This window comes from Pleurodeles waltl, chromosome 1_1 (genome assembly GCF_031143425.1).
Source record: "Pleurodeles waltl isolate 20211129_DDA chromosome 1_1, aPleWal1.hap1.20221129, whole genome shotgun sequence".
NCBI classification, from domain to species: Eukaryota; Metazoa; Chordata; class Amphibia; order Caudata; family Salamandridae; genus Pleurodeles; species Pleurodeles waltl.
The window spans coordinates 60,836,025-60,856,607 of record NC_090436.1 but is presented as its reverse complement, the minus strand read 5'-3'; the positions used below and the strand labels follow the sequence as shown (position 1 = coordinate 60,856,607).

At 49.4% G+C, this 20,583-nt stretch overlaps 1 protein-coding gene across 3 annotated transcripts in view; it reads left to right on the top strand.

The window, feature by feature from the left end:
• Positions 1-20,583, top strand: part of LOC138265190 (aldo-keto reductase family 1 member A1-A-like) — a 148,438-nt gene that overhangs the window by 16,112 nt on the left and 111,743 nt on the right. The window contains exons 1-3 of one of the 3 annotated variants that reach the window (XM_069212854.1): positions 5,622-5,640; positions 8,232-8,364; positions 14,116-14,235. In XM_069212854.1, the coding sequence (XP_069068955.1) occupies positions 8,281-8,364; positions 14,116-14,235 (204 nt within the window). In that variant the 5' untranslated portion in view covers positions 5,622-5,640; positions 8,232-8,280. Of the gene's footprint in view, positions 1-5,621; positions 5,641-8,231; positions 8,365-14,115; positions 14,236-20,583 lie in introns of those variants that run through there. The other 2 variants (XM_069212768.1, XM_069212923.1) reach the window with 2 other exon arrangements.

Genomic DNA, 20,583 nt, shown 5'->3' with positions numbered 1-20,583 from the left:
GGGGCAGTCCTCAGAGGGGTCGAGGTCGCTGGTCCCTTCGGAAGGCGTCGCTGGAGCAGGATCTTTGGAAGGCAGGAGACAGGCCGGTGAGTTTCTGGAGCCAAGGCAGTTGTCGTCTTCTGGTCTTCCTCTGCAGGGGTTTTCAGCTAGGCAGTCCTTCTTCTTGTAGTTGCAGGAATCTAATTTTCTAGGGTTCAGGGTAGCCCTTAAATACTAAATTTAAGGGCGTGTTTAGGTCTGGGGGGTTAGTAGCCAATGGCTACTAGCCCTGAGGGTGGGTACACCCTCTTTGTGCCTCCTCCCAAGGGGAGGGGGTCACAATCCTAACCCTATTGGGGGAATCCTCCATCTGCAAGATGGAGGATTTCTAAAAGTTAGAGTCACCTCAGCTCAGGACACCTTAGGGGCTGTCCTGACTGGCCAGTGACTCCTCCTTGTTATTCTCATTATTTTCTCCGGCCTTGCCGCCAAAAGTGGGGCCTGGCCGGAGGGGGCGGGCAACTCCACTAGCTGGAGTGTCCTGCTGGGTTGGCACAAAGGAGGTGAGCCTTTGAGGCTCACCGCCAGGTGTGACAATTCCTGCCTGGGAGAGGTGTTAGCATCTCCACCCAGTGCAGGCTTTGTTACTGGCCTTCGAGTGACAAAGGCACTCTCCCCATGGGGCCAGCAACATGTCTCGGTTTGTGGCAGGCTGCTAAAACTAGTCAGCCTACACAGATAGTCGGTTAAGTTTCAGGGGGCACCTCTAAGGTGCCCTCTGTGGTGTATTTTACAATAAAATGTACACTGGCATCAGTGTGCATTTATTGTGCTGAGAAGTTTGATACCAAACTTCCCAGTTTTCAGTGTAGCCATTATGGTGCTGTGGAGTTCGTGTTTGACAGACTCCCAGACCATATACTCTTATGGCTACCCTGCACTTACAATGTCTAAGGTTTTGTTTAGACACTGTAGGGGTACCATGCTCATGCACTGGTACCCTCACCTATGGTATAGTGCACCCTGCCTTAGGGCTGTAAGGCCTGCTAGAGGGGTGTCTTACCTATACTGCATAGGCAGTGAGAGGCTGGCATGGCACCCTGAGGGGAGTGCCATGTCGACTTACTCGTTTTGTCCTCACTAGCACACACAAGCTGGTAAGCAGTGTGTCTGTGCTGAGTGAGAGGTCTCCAGGGTGGCATAAGACATGCTGCAGCCCTTAGAGACCTTCCTTGGCATCAGGGCCCTTGGTACTAGAAGTACCAGTTACAAGGGACTTATCTGGATGCCAGGGTCTGCCAATTGTGGATACAAAAGTACAGGTTAGGGAAAGAACACTGGTGCTGGGGCCTGGTTAGCAGGCCTCAGCACACTTTCAATTGTAAACATAGCATCAGCAAAGGCAAAAAGTCAGGGGGCAACCATGCCAAGGAGGCATTTCCTTACAAGCATTCACTGCGCGGACCCCCCAGCCCCAGGGACCACCATCTCCCCAGGACTAAACATATAATTAAAACTGGGAGGGGGCCACGTCCCCCCCCTCCCACCCTCAGGGCCATATAGGCCTCAGGGACCACCACTTCCCTGGGACCGGCCCATGCAAATTAAATGAGGGGGGCTGTGCGGACCCCCCTCCAGGAGCCATTAATGGCCCTGGGGACCACCACCTTGGAAGACAGCAGTTTTCTTGTGCTTGGTAGGAGCTGTGACAGCTCCTGCAAAGTGAGAGCAAACACTAGGTCCGCTCAAAGCAAGTGGGAGCTGTAAAGCTGCTCCTGCTAGCTGGGAGCGGAGTTTTCATCTCTTTCTCTGCCCGCTGCCATTCAACATTACAGGGACGTTATAGTCAGGATCAGAATTTACAAGCACAAAACCATGAAAATTCTGCTGTTAAAGTTATTTCAAGTAACTATAACTCGCGCCCCACGGTAGCTATAACTCGTGACCCCGCCATGCACAGTTTGTAGATCAATACTTTTACTGCAAATGTTGCAAGTACATTATCAATTATGTCATAGAAGATGCTATTACTGATGTAATATGCGGGGTAGTTAGCAGTGCATGGTGAGGGCACAAGTTATAGTTACCTTGGTGCGCAAGTTATTGTTATTTGAAATAACTCTAACAGCTGAACTTCAATGGGTTTGTGTGTGTAAATTCCAATCCTAACTATAACGTATCTGTAACCTTTGGTGGTTTTCTTAGTGAATTTATAAGGTTTATTAAATGCTAATTTCTAACTAGAACTCTCCTTTAATCTTTGTTTTTTGTGAATTCCTATGTTTTTTTAATGCAGCAGGGGGTTGGCATTGAGTTAACAAGGTCATCCTCATATGCCCTGAAACAGGACAACAGGAAGTTCCTTCTAATCTTAGCATTTAAGTTAGATTCTACCTACAGTGATAAATACTTCACTTCAATAGTGTTGTTAGCATTTATCAGCCCTTAAATGTATCTCAGGATAATTTTTTCCCTCGTAAATATACCAGATCTTCTTAAGATCCGCTTCTCGCAAAAGTCGATAGTCATCCAGAACCAGGTGCACCAAAGATGTGAGGTTTTATCCCATTTCTTACATAGAAGTCAGTAGTCTGAAAGGGTACCATAATAACTGGTGATGGTGAGCATCCACTAGACAGGAGGCAGATAGGTTGTGGATGAACAAAATATGACCTCCTCAGGTCTGTGCCTTGGCCAAGAGTTGGAAGAGAGTTCCGTAAGAGAAAGCCTTGGAATTGTAGGGTTCTATTTCCTAAATGTTTGGTCTCCTCTGGGATTGTAAATAGTCTATGTTGGGTAGCCACTCTTAGGCCCTAATTACGATCCTGTCGGTCTTCAGACCGCCAGGGCCGCGGCACCGGCATGTAAAAGCTGGCAGAGACAGGGTGCAGTGGGCCCCATGCGGGCCCCTGCACTGCCCATGCAGTTGGCATGGACAGTGCAGGGCCCCACATGGACAGCCCAGTCGCGATTTTCACTGTCTGCATTGCAGACAGTGAAAAGTGTGACGGGTGCTGTTGCACCCTACTCACAGCAACATTGCTGCCACATCAATTATGAGCTGGTGTCAATGTTGTGGACTATTCCCTGCTGGGTCAGTGGGCGGAAACACCATTTCCTCCCGCTGACCCAGCAGGAACTCCTAATGGGACCCCCTGGAAGGCTGCCGCACTGGCAGCAACCTGACCGCAGCAGTTTGGTGGGCAGCCTTTTCCGTCTGCCAAACCCTTAATGACCCCCTTAGTCATTTTGTCAGTTCATTTTGTACCATTATGTACCTTTATTCTGGAGAGGCAGAGGGCGCTCAGTGTCTTTTGTGCAATACAGAGTATCTGGAAGTCAACCATTTGCTTCATCACAGTCAGTGGAGGGCAAACAGCACAGGGAATGTATGATCCATGAATAGCAGAAGAACCCAATACACGTCCAAGAAGGCAGAGTCTTTGCTAGAAATTTAGGATAATCACCAATTAAGGCAATGAAAATAATTTTCATTTGTATTCACCGTATATACATTTATCACTCTTGCAGATGGATTAAAATAAAATTGCAAAACAATGTTCCACATAATTTGAAATGTCTTGTAGGATGGGGCTGGTGCATGCTTTTGGACTCACTGTAGCTTTGGTTGTTGTTTTGGTGGGGTTCTTGAGAAAGGTGGTGCTGTCGAAGTCCATGCTGATGAGCACCACCCAGAGGATGGGGAGGTTGGTGGTAGGAACATCGGAGCTATGATTCTGTGTGATCTGCAGTGATTGGTTGCATGCTTTAAGACTGTTGATCAGAAAGACTCTGATTTGACCTTTTGGGGTGGAGTTGGTGTTGTGCTCATAGAGGCGAGTTACTGAATGACTGTGTGGTGTTGGGTCCAGGCCCCAGCAGCAGGACTTTGGTTCTTGAGATGTTTAGGTGAAGCCAACTCTAAGGAGACTATCTCAGTAGGTTTGTGTGGGAGACAAATGATTTGGACATTGAAACATCATTTGATGCTGACTCGCAATACAAAGTTGTGTTTGATGTATCACAAGGTCATTGAGGTTAAATGTGGTTAGAGGTGTGCAGGGAACGGGTCAACGGCTGGGTTTACCCTGGAATGATTTGCTGCACTAGTTAATGTACTATACAAGTTAAGAATGGTTCTTTGGCGGAGTTAGTGCTTCTTGGGTTAGTGACAATGTTGTAGTTTATCAAAATGCTGACAGAGTTTAGTTGAGGAGTGTGCATTGCTGCTGTCTACCAGCAACAGCAGCTAGCTGTCTACAGTACACGTGTTTATAAAGCACAGATGGTGTTGGTCACTTTCAGTGCAAAAGCATCTCCGATCTACCTAGACGCATTAAGAAAGCAATTTACAGGAGCACAGCACACTCATGAATACAGAAATCCTGCCAGTGGGAGAGGTTTAAACATTTGTAAGTGCAGCAGCAGGGACAGGCGTGGTGCATTATGGGAGAAGGAGGCTGCAGACATACAAAATGTGGAGAACACCCAGAGTCGTGGCAACGCCTTCTAGTGGGGTTCAAGGAATTCAGCCCCCCTAAACATAATGTGATGGTGACCACTACGCTCCCACCCCCCTGGAGATGGAAGGGGCTACCTGAAGTCAGCTTGAATATTAATTAAGCAGAAAGTGGCTGTGCTCGTACCTTGCCCATTAAACATCTACCTGGAAGTATTGACAAAGGCCTAGCCCCGGGGGGAGTGGTGTTTGGGGTGTTAAACCTCCTCCCCCAATAATTGTATTTTGTGATAGATAGTTGGGTGCAGGTGCTTTCAGTCTGGTGTGGTGAGGTGTCTGTCGGATTTCACCTGGGAGTTTAACACATACAGAGAAAAAGACACACACTCAGTCCCTCTCTTTGTTTGGAAAAAGTTCTGAAATGTTGATTACTTCACAAAATAATGTTTTTTTCTTACTTAGTACCCCCACCACTCCACATTCCTCTCGGTTTCTGCCGCCCCTTAAGCCCCTCTGGTGTGCCCTGCTTGTTGTGTAATGTATTTTAACACTATGTGCCAGTCTGTTGGTAAATCTGAAGGTAACACCCCCCTCTTACTGACCAAGCTACGCCCCTGGCATCGAAACAGACCACATGATTGACAGGCATTAGGCCACGGGCATCGTACCTCTAGATGTGATGCTTATTTTCATTAAGAGGTTTTACTTATGACATACTCAGTCCAGGCAAAAAAGAGGTCTGCAGTAAATTAAGAAGTAAAATAAACAACAGAGCCAAGTCTAGGGGTAATTTGTTTAACCTGTGGCGCCTGACATGCCGAGTTTGGTTTATTTCCATTGTGTAGAAATAACAGGAAACGTGAGCCTTGACGGTGGCACGCTAAACCTGGGGGGCGTGGGGTCTTCCTCTGTTATGATGTAAGAGCCCAAAACCAGTGCCTCTTTCTGTGAATAGTATTTTTTGGCTGGGCCTAGAGACAGATCTTCAGCCTGGACAGCCTCATAGAATAAACCAAATCAATAATAAACTAAATTCATAAATAAAAAAATGCTGTATTTATATATATATATATATATATATATATATATATATATATATATATATATATATATATATATATATTTTTTTCAGTTAGCTGGCCCAGTGTAACGCCTTTTGCCGAAACGCGTAGACCAGTTTGTTTGTAGCACATTGCATTGAGGTAATTATAATAAATGAAAATAAATTCCTTAAAAAAGAAAAATAGCTTGTACCGGCTTGTGCTGTCTCCTGGATCTGCCCTGCGAATGGATTGTGGACTGGGGCAGGCATTCTCAGGAAAGAGAAAAATCTATCTATCTACATATATATATATATATATATATATATATATATATATATATATATATATATATATATATATAGTTAGTTAGTTAGTTAGTTAGTATCCGTCAGCCAGCCAGCTTTATCTATTGGCCTCTTTAAATGTCATTCACAATTTGCTTCCAACCATTACGGCATACAGTGCGTGACCATGGGCCCTCCCACTTCAGTCACTGGCGCTCTTGAACTATGAGAGACACCATTTGGCCTGATCACATGGGCACATCCACATAAAATGTAGTGAACTTCAATGACAGGACGGGTGGGTCAATTCTTAACTTTGCTAATGTGTTTGTCTTTTCATTATTTATGCTTGTTTTTTTTGTAGTCAGTCAAAATGATGTTTTGAGGTTACAGTAATTGAAAGCCAATAGTGACCTTTGTGTTACTATGAATCATGGTTTCTGCGCTATGCTTTAAAACTAATAGGGGTTCTATGCCTGTTCCAAGTACACCTACATGCCAGGAAGCACCCAGACTGTTTTGCTACAATTATATGTGATGGTTACAATTTTTTAATAAAATGTTCTTATTGCAAACCTATGGCCACTACTTTTAAGTGGTTATGGGGCAGATTTAGGAGCCCCTAGTGCCTCCTTGCGCCACATTTGCGTAATTTTTTTTATGCTAATGTGGTTGGTCCAATGAGGCCAAATTTACAAAGTGTAACCCTTTGCCCTACATTATGCCTGTGCCAGGCATAATGTATGCAAAGGGGGGTGTTCCCCCGTTAGGGGGTCTGAAAAAATGGGCCTAAGAAATATAAAAGATTTATTTGCGTTATTTATTTAGGCACGTTTAACGCCTGCTCAGAGTAGGGTTGAAAGGAGGCATGCCATTGTTTTAAATGGGCCTCAATGAGCTTTGTAGGATTACGTCAATATTTTTGACGATAATCCTGCAAAGCTCAGAACTAGCGTCAAAAATGTTGACGCTAGTTCCCCTAACTACCGGCATGGCGTGCCGTATCTTAGATATGGCGCACACATGGTGGCGGTGGGGGGGTGTTAAGGGGCGCAAGAAAAGTGGCACTGCGCTGGGTGCAGCGTAACTTTTCTGAAATCAGGGCCTAAATGTTTTATTTTTTCCTTTTATATTCGTGACCTATGCCTGCCAAAAACAAGACAGCTTACTAAAGGCCAAACCTATTGCTTTTCCTTTTTAGGGCTCGGCAGAGCTGCTGTTTCCAAAACATAACTGACATTTCCTTAGACTGGGCTTTGGGTTAGCCCCTTGCTCATGATTGGGTAGCTTTGCTGTCTGTCTGAGATCTCAGCTCTAGAGCCAATGAACTTCCTACCTCTTCTTCTGCTTGTCCTGTCAGGGACATTTCGGCCTCCCGGTGTTCCGAGGGGATGAGTTGCATTATTCCACTGCCGACTTGCGGGCCTTACTTTTTTTTTTTATTTCCCTTCTCTTTTCTTGCTCTCTGCCCCTCTTCTTCCTCCTCACATCCCAGTGCCAAGCACTTCCTCTTCCTGATGCTCCAGTCCTACCTCCAGCTGCCACTTTTTCCCCACCTCAGCATCCGCGCCACTGTCAGTGCCGTACATTTACTCCTCTCTGTCGACCGCTCTACGTCCTCAATATAATTTTTTTTATTTAATCATCATTATTTTATTTATTTATTTATTTATTACAAGTGTCTGGCAGTTGCAAAATGCTACCAAGCAGCTTGTTTCCTTTGTTTGCCCGAAAGGACACTTTCACCCCCTTTTTTTTCATTTTAATTTACGGCAATACAAAAAATCATTGGCAAAGCCAATAGTTCTGCCTCTTAGACATATTGAGGGTGGCGGGAACCGCCAAATGGCCGCTCCGCGGTCAGAAGACCGTGGATGCCATTCTGGCTTTCCCGCTGGGCCGTCGGGCGACCGCCAAAAGAGCGCCCGCCGGCCCAGCGGGAAAGGCCCTGCAACAAGGAAGCCGGCTCCGAATGGAGCCGGCGGAGTTGCAGGGGTGCGACGGGTGCAGTTGCACCCGTCGCGATTTTCACTGTCTGGTAAGCAGACAGTGAAAATCTTTATGGGGCCCCGCGGGGCCCCACGACACCCGTTCCCGCCATCCTGTTTCTGGCGGTGAAAACCGCCAGAAACAGGCTGGCGGGAAGGGGGTCGGAATCCCCATGGCGGCGCTGCAAGCAGCGCCGCCATGGAGGATTCCCCCAGCCGGGGGAAATCCGGCGGAAACCCGCCAGACCCGGCTGGGCGACGCGGTCGGAATACAAAATGAAGCACCGCTAGCCTGTTAGCGGTGCTTCAGCCGGCCTCCACCCTGGTGGTCATAGACCGCCAGGGTCAGAATGAGGCCCATTGTCTCTGCTAATGCTTGTTAGCTATCTCCAGCTTGGCTGAGTATTGGGGAAACTGCTGAAGGGGTGCATGGCATAGAATGACTCAACAGGCGGTCTCTCTCTCTCTCTCTTTCCAGGCCAAGAACATTTGAAGCATCTCTCTGAGGACCAGCCCCACACAAAACAATGGCTGCAAGAACAGTAACATTATCCACGGGCCACAAGATGCCTGTGGTTGGACTTGGTACCTGGCAGAGCCCAGTGGGACAGGTAGGAGTGACTAAACCCCTGCTAAGCTAACACTGAGTGTATACATCCTCGGTCTGTATATGGATGGATGCCTGTGGAGCTCAGCGCTGCCGGGTGGGCCAGGCTATTCGTAAGGGAACATATGAATGTGCGTGATTGGACCAAAAAGGGCACCTGTAGACACCACGCTTCAGAGGGTAAACATTTGTTTATAGGACAAACTTCACAGGCCAAGTCGCCATACATTGCTGTATACGATCTCATGAAGGCTGTGACAGTGTGAATGTGTTTTACGATACTCCACAACCAAGCAACGTCGTGGCCATGTGCTGAACATTTTGGCCCGCATTATGTCATTGGCGGTAAAAAACGCCGACCGCTGCGGCGACGGCCGCCAAAAGACCATCGCCACTGCTAACATCCGTCCACCATAATATGACCACAGCCGGATTTCCACATCGGATTTCCACAACAAGGATGGTGGAAATCCGGCTGTGGTCATGCTGGCGGACGGTGTTAAGGTGGCGCTGCTACCACCGGCAGCGCCACGCCAGTAGACCGCCGCTAGCCGTATTATGAGAAATAACACGGCCTGGCGGTGTTCTGCTGGTGGGCGCTGCTGGCGGTAGCAGCATCCCGTCCCCTGCCGGAAGACCCCCTGGATTCAGGTAAGTCGGGTTTCCGAAAGGGCTGGGGGTGTAGTCTGTGTATGTGTGTGTGGGGGTGTGTGCATGAATGTGTGAGTGTCTGTGTGCATGCGCATGAGTGTGTAGTGTTGATTGCGTGTGTGTAGCATGTGTGAGACTGCGTGTAAGAATGCAAATGTGAATGAGTATCTGCATGTAAGTTTGGATGTGTGTGCGGATGTGTGCGTGAATGAATGGATGCATGCATGTTTGAATGCGTGTATGCCTGTGTGAGTGAGTGTGTGAATGCGTGGTGTTTGCCTGCGAGTGTGTGTGTATGGTGGGATTGGAAGGGGGAGAGTGGATGGAGGGGCGGTGGATGAAGGTAGTATGGGGAGTGTTGGGGGGTGCACCTCCTACCAGTGACAGGGAAGGAATACCCTGTCACTGGTAGGGCCTACTGCCATGGTTTTCGTGGTGTTACGAACGCCACGAAAACCATGGTGGTAGGCAGGGTCATAATGCCGCCGGCTGGACAGTACGGCCGCAGGGTTGGAGATTATTATCTCGAGCCCGCCTGCTGCTACAGCCATGGCGGTCGGTGTGGTACATTGGCGGGTCGCCAATGTCATAATGTGGCGGTATGTACCGCCAGCCTGTTGGTGGTACTACTGCCACATTAACACTGACCGCCGGGGTCAAAATGACCCCCTTTATCTTCTTTCAATACACACAAGAGAAGACTGAGTGTAAAAAAGGATACGAAGCTGAAAACTATTATATAGATCTTAAGAGTCTTTTTCCTAAAGTCAATAAGTTTAGTTGTCTTTGGAGGTCCATTTGGAGCTTGTCCTTGGATGCATAATAGGTCTCTGCTGGCACTGGATTTTGCACCAGGTGTGTCATCAACAGACGTCCCTCTCAATGGCAGCAGCCATGTAGAGGTCAGGCGCAGGTACTGGCCGTGATCCGCTAGCTGGAGTTACAGTATTTCACATGCCTGACCTAAAGATGGACAGTGTACTCGAGGAAGATAACAGTCATTATGTACTCTCAGCACTGCACTACAACACAGCTCAATCACCACTACATCACCTGCACTGTCAGCCCTGTTATTCCCACCTCAAAGCACGATACTGCTATCCAACAGCTATGCACTGCCACACCCAACTCAATCATGCAAGCTCCTCAAGAACTGCACCACCATGCACGCTGTGGACCATGGATTTCAGCAACCACGCAACTCAGTCATGCAACCTACCCAAGAACTGCACCACCATCCACGCTGTGGGCCATGGACTTCAGCAACCAGGCAACCTACCCAAGAACTGCACCACCATCCACACTGTGGACCATGGACTTCAGCATTCCATGTATAAATGCTACTCTCAACACCACACTACCAACCCACCAACGCAGGGTTTCCACCAGCACTGCCATCCCACACAACTACCACTCTAGCACACTACCACCACTAAAATTACTGCCCTATCAGCTTCCTTGGACTTCCTACCAAACATCACCTCACTAATACCACTCAACACCACTGCAGTGCCAATCCGTCACCTCACACCACCACACTACCACCCGAAAACTGGTCTAACACTTCAGCACTGCACTACCATCCCATTCTACAGCAACCCTCCTGCACCGTTGCACCACCAGCTAGCATTGCTCCCTCACTTCCAGCACCAGGATAGTACCGCCTTGGTGCAAACATCCACTACCACTGCACTGCTACCAAAACACCACAGAACAACCCTCACCCCATGTTACCACACAATTGACCATTTTGCTGTCTCACAGTACCACTTCCCATAACTGTACTACCACCCTTAAGACCACATTACCACTCCACTCTGCAGCAGTATCTCCCGGACACCACTGCACTACTAATTTACACAATACAATACAACCCACAGTGCTACACTCCCACACCAGAGTCCTACGTTGTCAACTAGTAGCACCATTACAACACCCACTGTAACACCATACTGTCATTCTCACATGAAGGCATTACTACCCCCATACTACCACATGATCGCTCTGAGCACATTAGAGTCCTCCCCCCCACCCCCAAGTGTTCCCTCGAAAGCACAGCACTTACTCCCCTGGCACATCCCAAAGCACCACCCACTGCAACAATCACTCAGCCACTTTGCAGATACAAACCACACTTTAATGCTTAGTACACACAAGATGTTCACTGTAATAAGCCAGACCAGCTGGTTTTTTCTTTACAGGCCAGAATGCATGTTACTGTGGATAGATGATTCCTACACCCTGGCTTAGAGTTTGGCCAAAGGGTGAATTGCTAGTATTATTCCCAATTTTACCTATACAAATAGCTACTCCCCACACATTATCAATTGAACATCCAACAGAAAAAGTATGGTGCATACTGTAAAAAAGTGATCTAACACACTGCAAGTATGACATGAGTAACAGTAACATGAAATGTTTTGTGAGTAAGCATGTACTGTGTGGTTTCTCTCTCACAGCTGTTTGCCCAAGTCTCTTTTCTTCATATCTTTATGCAATTGTATCTTGTTCCTTATGTCTCCCCTCTCATGTTTCTACCCCTCTAACCTAAGCTGCGGCATTTTCTCGGGGTCCCAGGCCAGTCTAAGATTATTGGGCTTATACTTTAGTAATTCCCCTTACATCCTCACATCTCTTCTCACTTATGTCTCAGTCCTTAAGGTATTTTTCCCAAATGTATCTTCCTCGTCTATTTTTCTTCTCCAGTATCTTTCTCTTAAGTCTGGGTTTCCCCTAATTCTCTTCCACTTCTAGGTCTCTTGTCCTTCTCATCTCTCTACTCTGTCACTCCTGTTTTGATCTCATGTCTTTCTACCTTATGTCACTTGCCTTCAGGTCGTATCCTTCGTGTATCTTCCTAATGTCTATGTCACACTCATTTCTTCTCCTCTCTCTTCACCTGAATGTTTGTTGTCCCAGTATGTGGCTTTCTCTCTCTTGTCCTCTCAAGTACCTTCTCCATTGGGGCTTTCCTTGTGCATCACTCTCATGTCTCTCTGTCCTCATGACTCTTGTCCCTCATGGCCCTCCTTCCATCCTATCTAACCCCCCATCCCCTCCTCCCACCACCCATGGTGCCTTCCACACTTTGTCCAACTGGCTCCACAATCTTATCTGTAGATTGTTTTTATTTCGGTGGAGAGCTACTTAAGGGAATACAAATTGTGCTAGGATAGTGTGAGAGGAGCACTGCAAAGAGACGGGCAAGTCGATGGGGAGTTAGGAGCAGCGGCCGAAACCCACAAAGCCACTGTAAGGTGTAAAAGAAGTGTAGTCGCTTATGCACGCTGCTAGAAGATCCAAGAAGACATTTAAAAAAGCCATAGATAGGGAAGATCCTTGGCACACACTGCACGTCACTCCAGTGGTTTTGGAGTGGAAGAGCCGAGTGGTGCTGGAGAGAAAGATGCCCTTGTTCCACACGGTCAGTATGGTCATTGGCATAAACCACGGAAGAGCTGTCCGGCGAATTCCAAAGATCGATTGAGAGTGGTGAGTATGAAGTTTTACTGTGACGTATGCTGTGGATAGGGGGGAAAAAGTTACATGTGAGATCTGTCTCCTGATGGTGAGCCACTCTTTAATATTCATTAATGTAGTTTTGTCACTCCTATGCGGTTTGAAACCTGGCAGTAATTCACAGAGACAGTTGCTTGTTTGTAGATAAGCAGAGTGGTCAGATGACCATCGTTTCAAGAATCGCTCAGAAGATGGTCCTCTGGAGACTGGTATGAAATTCGCCAATATCTCAAGGAACATTCCTGGTCGTCCAGAATTGGTGCTGATGAATGGAATAGGGTGGCGAGACCTTGCATGGGCTGTCTGCCACTGGATGTTGGTTGCAAGGATTGTTCATAAACTTAGACATGGTGGTTGGAGGGAACCAGGTTGTCACGGTCAGAGATAAATACAGGATCACTCCCTCCCAGAGATTGTCAGATGCATGGAGGGATTGCAAGGACAATGGATGAAGTGATCAGTGGCAGGCATGAGAGCTGACTGCATCAGAAATTGTCAGAACTCTGGGTGAGACACAGGGGCAGTGGTTACAGGAAAGCTGAGCCCCAGGGTGTGGACCTGACCTGGGGATGTCTACCACTTAACCCAGCCGGTGATAACTTGACTGTGGAGCGCTCTGCAGGTCACCAGTGCCAGTAAGAGAAGGCAGCAAATGTGGGCTGTAATCTGATTCCCGACGAGTAGTTATATGAGTCGTGGGTAGGTGACTGGAGAGCTGGAGCAGATTTGCGTGTGGCGGGCTCAGGTCCTGGGGGGCACAGCCTGGTTGCAAGGCACGGGTGGTAGGGCCCAGATTCTAAACAAGTTGACATGCAGCAGGGTGGAAATTACAGATTGTGTCTATTCTTATCAGAACACTCATTCTCCCAAATATCTCAAACCTCATTCCTTTGTCCCCTCATGCATCCTAAATTCTCATGTCTCCATGATCCCCGCATGGCTGTGACATTGTTAATTGAAGGTACGCATCTCATCCATATATCTCATCACCTCAAAATCCTTTTCGCCCTGTGATTCCTACCTTCATGCCTGTTCCCCTAATGTATCATACCCTTGCATGCCTCTCATCTCCACGCGGTTCTCATCTCTCTTCCATTGCTAAGAGTCTTCCAGGCAACCAGGTCATAAGGAGACCCTCTAGGAGTATATCCATTGGTGAGATTATTATAGATATAACCTTAGAAGAGCATCCAGATTGACAACAAGTGATGTACCATAAATTGCCCTGCAATAATAACTTATTTATATATCTTTCTGAACTGTGCATCTGCTTATAAGTGTTGTAATTGACAGATGTTACTATAACCTAATTTAATGGTGCTCAGTGCATACCAACCTCTGAAAGACAGATGGCTGAGTTGGCTTTCTTGGGATTTAAACTCATGACCCACAGATTACAGCAGATGTGTCCTGTGAGAGTTTAATTCATTATCAAGTAATCCATTATTGATGAACTTAAAATGTAATTTGGCACAAGAAACGTCCATTTAAACAAAATATAAAACCAAGATGCACTGTCTGAAGACCGCCTACCTGCAACACAAGGTAATATTATACAATTGACCGCCTTCTCTATGCGTTGCAGGTGAAGGCTGCAGTGCTCTATGCTTTGGAAGTCGGGTATCGCCATATTGACTGCGCATTTGCCTACGGTAACGAGCAAGAAGTGGGAGAGGCCTTGATGGAGCGTGTGGGACCATCGAAGGTAAATACTGCATTTGTCAATCTTACGTTGATCAATAATTGCAGATTTGGTGACATGAATACATCTTTGATTTTTATAGCGCATGGTCTTGGATTAGTATGTTCCTGCGTTGTGGTTGGAGTTCTGGTAATGTCACGCCATGCTCTTGATGATTCCATCACAGACCAGAGTCTGATCTTTGGGTATTTTAGTTGGATAATCAGCAGTGTCCGTTATAGGTGAGGATACTTAAGTCAATGCGCGCACATGCTGAGGGGAGTAAAGGACAGTGCTCACTTTGCACGGTGGCTTCAAGGGGGTGGGCACGGGCACTCGTTGTTGGGTACCAGGACTTATTTCCCATCATCAGACTTGAGACTGAGCAAGAAAGAAAAAGACAGAAAAGGTACAAGGAAAAACATTGTCTGATTTATCACTCAGGTGGCAAGTCAGACGCGGCCTTCAACAATTCTACTCGAGGTGAGTGGAATAGAGGCTGCAGATATTATAACACTTTCTTGACTGCAAAGCACCCTACTAATGATACCACAGGTAGGTAATTGCAACCTGTGTTCAGTTGGTATTGTGTGCAAGCCTCGGTCTGGCACCAGTGTGAGGTTCCAGGGGTTTCTAGAAAGCTGTCCATATTTCCATGCAACAATTAAGCATTCAGCTGCCTCACCTCCCCAGTGCACCTTCTGCATCCACATGAGGTCCCTCCACAGCAAGGGGCTACTCCTGACCATTGCACAGCTTGGGTTTGACGGAGCCAGCAGCTCTTGTAGGTGCAGCAGCCTTCTACAACTCCAACACCTGGTTACCTGCAGTGAGTTTAAACTCTTCTACTGTGGGTTTAGGCAATTTGAACTCTGTTCAGGGTCCACAGACCAAGAAGCTGACCGTGGTCCTGCCTTCTCCAAAGCCACAAAGCATTGCCCTTTTGCTTTGAGAGCTATGTGCTCCTACTCAAGTTTACAGCAGTTCTTCTACTCTTAGTAGTACACTTACGTGTCCATTTAGGTAGACCTTCTCTGAGGACCCAAGATGGTTCTTTTTAGCCCTGGGGGTCTTTATTCCTCTTGGCTGTGGTTGCTGAGCTACTAGATAAATCTCAGATAAATACAAGGCACTCTCCAGACATCATAAGCCTAGCTGATCTGCTGCTCTGCAGATCACGGTTGCTCAGTCATTGAACCAGGTGCTGCTGCAGGGTACAAGGTGAACTGCAGTACAAAAAGCAGGATTAAGTCAACTTCTATAGGGTTTCGTAGGGGTTCCTTACGATTTTTTCCAGGTGTATTGAAGGGGCCATGCGGGGAATGATGTTGCAAGAACTCCAAAAACCCAAGCAGACTTCCTCAAACAAAGCAACATTCTAGAATGCTTGATTGTGAGTGATTGTTAATGACGCACAGTATTTCTTTTCACTGGATGGCTCCTAAACTTACCCTCAGATGAATCTCAAGCGAATAATCAAGGAGCAATAAATATGCGGGGACTCATTTTTAGGTTGCGTGCGCAAACGCTCTGACGTGTTGTAATCTATATGTAGGCTTTTAACCACGCCCGCCGCGCGCCCATCACTATCACTCGTTCATGGGCTTGCCTTTCAAAAATCCTTTATCATCATTAGTAAATGCTTTACCTTTGTCCCTCCTTGGGGCAACTGTGTTACTGCCTTGGCCATCGACCCTATTACAGTAATAATTGCTCGATTGCCGATACGTTTGACTACAAGTGAACTTCTTTTTCCTTTTCTGTCACTTCTTCCCGCTCATGTCAACTGTTTTACTTTTCATTTTCAATTTAAGTGGCAACAAAAATCCAGTTAGCTCCAACTCGAGCAAACTCGAGACCCATTGCTTGCAAATGCTTGGTTTATTTTTTAACATTAATGAGATCACTAATTTTGTGTCATCCAACATTAGTTTCGTGTTTATAAAACTGAATGGCATTGTTGCTTCATTTACGGAATTTTCTTCTAATTACGTAAATCTAAGCACGACCTACTTTGTTAAAGTGTTATTTCCACCTGTGTTATTCCCTGAATGGGAGGGGCACCCTCTCTCCCTCCACTTATCTTACCCATTTCCTGTTTACCCTGTGTCCTCGTTTCTTTCCTAATTTGTCACTTTCTTTTTTTTTATGCATGTCATTCATTTACTGATCTTGAGGGGTGGAGGGTCCCCCAGTACTCTCTGGTGTTACCTTTCCCTTCTTTTCATTTGTATTCATTTAGATTACCTAATTCCCTCTCTACTGATACTTACCTGTCCTCTTCCCAATGCTTGGTGTCGATTTTATTGAATTCCTGATGCTTTTGTCCTGGGGTGGAGGGTGTTACACCCACCTAACAAATGCATTTTCTCATAAATAGTTGGGTACAGGTGCTTTCAGTTGGGTATTGTGAGATATCAGTTGGATTTCAGTAGTTATTTTTACACACACAGACAAAAAAATGCAAACATACTCTGAGGAAAGTCATCAAAAATATTGGTTATTTTACAGAATTATGGGGGTGATTCTAACCCTGGCGGTCGGTGATAAAGCGGCGGCCAAACCGCCAACAGGCCGGCGGTCCAAAAAATGGAATTCTGACCCTGGCGGGAACCGCCAACACAGCCCGCCACTTTAACACTCCGACCGCCACGGCGGGACCGACAAACAGCGCGGCGGTCACCGCCAACAGCCAGGCGGCAGACAATGTACCGCCCACACTATCATGACCCACCAATCCGCCACCTTTTCCGGGGCGGGAGCCCCGCCGATAAAAACACGGCGGAAACAGACTACGAATGTGAAAACGCTCACCTCTACGCACTCCACGAGTACGGAGGACAGCATGGAACCCGAATTGAACATCATACCTGCTCTCGTCTACCTGCTCATCTACCACGAGTACGAACTCCGGCGCAGACGTCAACGGTGAGTACAGCACCTACGACACACAGGAGGGGGGAGGACGAAAGGTTACGGGCACACACATATGCAACCCCCCCCCCCAATATGTACACACCAATGCAGAGCAACAAGTCACAGTGACACCAACCAAACCCCCGTAAAAAATGCAATGACATTTCAAAATTGTCAATAAATATTTATGTCCAAAATAGCCTCCGATAAGTATTGGTCAACTAGCCAGAATATTTACATTTATAAAGTCAATATACACAGCAGTGGACAACTGCAGAAATCAGTCCTGCACATTTTACGTAGTAACGATTTGTCCGTGGGCCAAAGTGTAGCAACACAAGGGCAAAGCCCACACACGAGACCTGAGTCCTTTGGAGAGAACACTGCAGGGGCATCTGATGACAAAACTACAGGCACCTCAGGGGGAAGGGAAGGGGGGGCACCTCAGCCACATGAGTCCACGACGCAAGACCCACGAAGGGGCCACCATGCCCACTGCCATATCCTGGGGAGTGCTTGACAGGAAGGGCCCAGCGGAGCGGTGCTTGAGACAGCGGGGCCCAGCGGAGCGGTGCTTGACAGGAGGGGCCCAGCGGAGCGGTGCTTGAGACGGCGGGGCCCAGCGGAGCGGTGCTTGACAGGAGGGGCCCAGCGGAGCGGTGCTTGACAGGAAGGGCCCTGTTCAGCGGTGCTCTTCTGCACGGCGGGGCCCTCTTCAGCGGTGCTCTTCTGCACGGCGGGGCCCTCTTCAGCGGTGCCTGTCTTCACGGCGGGGCCCTGTTCAGCGGTGCCTGTCTTCACGGCGGGGCCCTGTTCAGCGGTGCTCTTCTGCACGGCGGGGCCCTCTTCAGCGGTGCTCTTCTGCACGGCGGGGCCCTCTTCAGCGGTGCCTGTCTTCACGGCGGGGCCCTGTTCAGCGGTGCCTGTCTTCACGTGGGGCCCTGTTCAGCGGTGCTCTTCTGCACGGCGGGGCCCTCTTCAGCGGTGCTCTTCTGCACTGCGGGTCCCTGTTCAGCAGTGCCTGTCTTCACGGCGGGGCCCTGTTCAGCGGTGCTCTTCTGCACGGCGGGGCCCTGTTCAGCGGTGCCTGTCTTCATGGCGGGGCCCTGTTCAGCGGTGCTCTTCTGCACGGCGGGGCCCTGTTCAGCGGTGCTCTTCTGCACGGCGGGGCCCTGTTCAGCGGTGCTCTTCTGCACGGCGGGGCCCTGTTCAGCGGTGCTCTTCTGCACGGCGGGGCCCTGTTCAGCGGTGCTCTTCTGCACGGCGGGGCCCTGTTCAGCGGTGCTCTTCTGCACGGCGGGGCCCTGTTCAGCGGTGCCTGTCTTCACGGCGGGGCCCTCTTCAGCGGTGCTCTTCTGCACGGCGGGGCCCTGTTCAGCGGTGCCTGTCTTCACGGCGGGGCCCTCTTTAGCGGTGCTCTTCTGCACGGCGGGGCCCTGTTCAGCGGTGCCTGGCTTCACGGCGGGGCCCTGTTCAGCGGTGCTCTTCTGCACGGCGGGGCCCTCTTCAGCGGTGCCTGTCTTCACGGCGGGGCCCTGTTCAGCGGTGCTCTTCTGCACGGCGGGGCCCTCTTCAGCGGTGCTCTTCTGCACGGCGGTGCCCTCTTCAGCGGTCCTCTTCCAGGAAGTCTAGGGAGCCAGACCTGGGCTGGACACCCTGATCACTCGCCCTCCGAATGTGCAGTGGCAGGCCCCTTCGGGGACGGAGTCCTGGGCCCTTTGCTGTCGTCCCTTGCAGGCGGGATGGGGCTTGCGGGGCCCTCCAGCTCCGCGCTCCTGATGGATGACCTCTCCGCCCTGCTGCCCTTTCGCTCCTTAGATGGGGCTCTCGGGCCCTTGCCTCCCCTGGCTGTTGTGGCAGGTGAAGTGGCCGTTGTTGGCTCCTTGGGGGCAGCCGTCTCAGTCCTCTCACGGCGGCCCTTCACTTTACGTGTCCTCTTGCCTGGGGGTGGGCTGGATGTCCCCTTGCTGCTCAGTGAAGTGTCACTGCCGCCAAAGGGTGGACTCCAGAAGCCATGCACCACTTGGACCCTCGAAGCTGGGCTGGTGGTGGCTGAGGTGCTCTTGGGACTCTTAACCGATGGAGGGGTTGGGTCAGGGGAGGGAAAGAGGTTAAGATTAGAGAGGTAACATTTCTTAGGACCAAGGTAAAGGGTAGGAGTAGTGGTGATGGAAGTGGAGGAAGAGGATGTGGTTGTAGGAGAGTCAGGTGTGCTGTCTTTGGGTGCAGGTGACTGAGGCGTAGGCTGTCGTGAGGTGGTTGGCTGTTGTTTGGATGTCTGCCTGCGTTTATGTGTCTTGGAAGAGGGGGTGACAGACACAGTGGGAGAGGACACAGGGGACGTGTAGATGGCAGTGGGGGTGGTGACTGCACGTGTGAGGACTGTAGTGGAGGGTGTGCTGGTGATGGAAGCACTGGCTGATGGTGGTGTGCATGCAGGTGTGAGTGTAGACGTCACAGGGAGGGAGGAGGGAGACGAGGAGGAGGGGGACACAGAGGTGGTAGTGACTGTTGGAATGTCTGCATCTGGGTGTTGCTGGGGTGAATGCTTGTGTGTCCTGTGGTGCTTGTGTCTGGATGATCTGGCCTTGGGTGTTGAGGTGTGTGCAGGCTGGTCTGATGGTGTGGATGGGATAGGCAGAGGAACAGGAGACAGAGACAGGGTGGAGGCAGTCAGAAGAGGGAGGCTGGAAACAGGGACAATGGCTGCCGTCAGTGCTGAGGCCAGAGCAGTGAACGATCGTTGATGGGCAGCCTGACCCGAATGAATGCCCTCCAGGTAGTCATTGCTCCGATGCACCTCCCTTTCCACCCCCTGGATGGCATTCAAAAGGGTAGTCTGCCCAACAATGAGCGTCCTCACGAGGTCAATGAGCTCCGCACTGAGGGCAGCAGGGGTAACTGGGGCAGGGGCTGAGGTGCCTGGGGCGAAGGAGACGCCTGCCTTCCTGGGCGAGCGGGCTCTGAGCGAAGGCTGAGGGGCTGCTGGGAGGGCGGAGCTGGAGCGCTGGGTGGCGGCTGTACCTGTGGAGGCGGGGGGCCCGGATGTTGCCGCCCCCGCTAGGGAGCTCCCAAACGAGGACGTGTCCGTGTCGCTGGTGTCTTCACCGGTCCCCGTTGTGGTGCTCCCCTCGCCCTCCGGATCACTGGTGCCCTCGGTGTCTGTTCCAGTGCCCACCGGGGCATTGTGACTTGCAGCTCCCTCGTGCTCCGACGCCAATTCTCCTCCGCCTGATGATGCTGATGCACAAGAAGACAAAGAATAAGGGTGGGGGGAGAAATAATACAAAGTTGAGTGTATGCCTTGTCAATACCGTTGGCGGAGAGGACAGACACAGGTGCCTCATGCACTAAGCTGCGAAATTGGGGTACACTACTCAGTACTTCTGACTAGGCCAACAGGTCTAGGGACAACAGACGCGCACATGGGTGATGCAGGAGCATGGATAGCTGTAA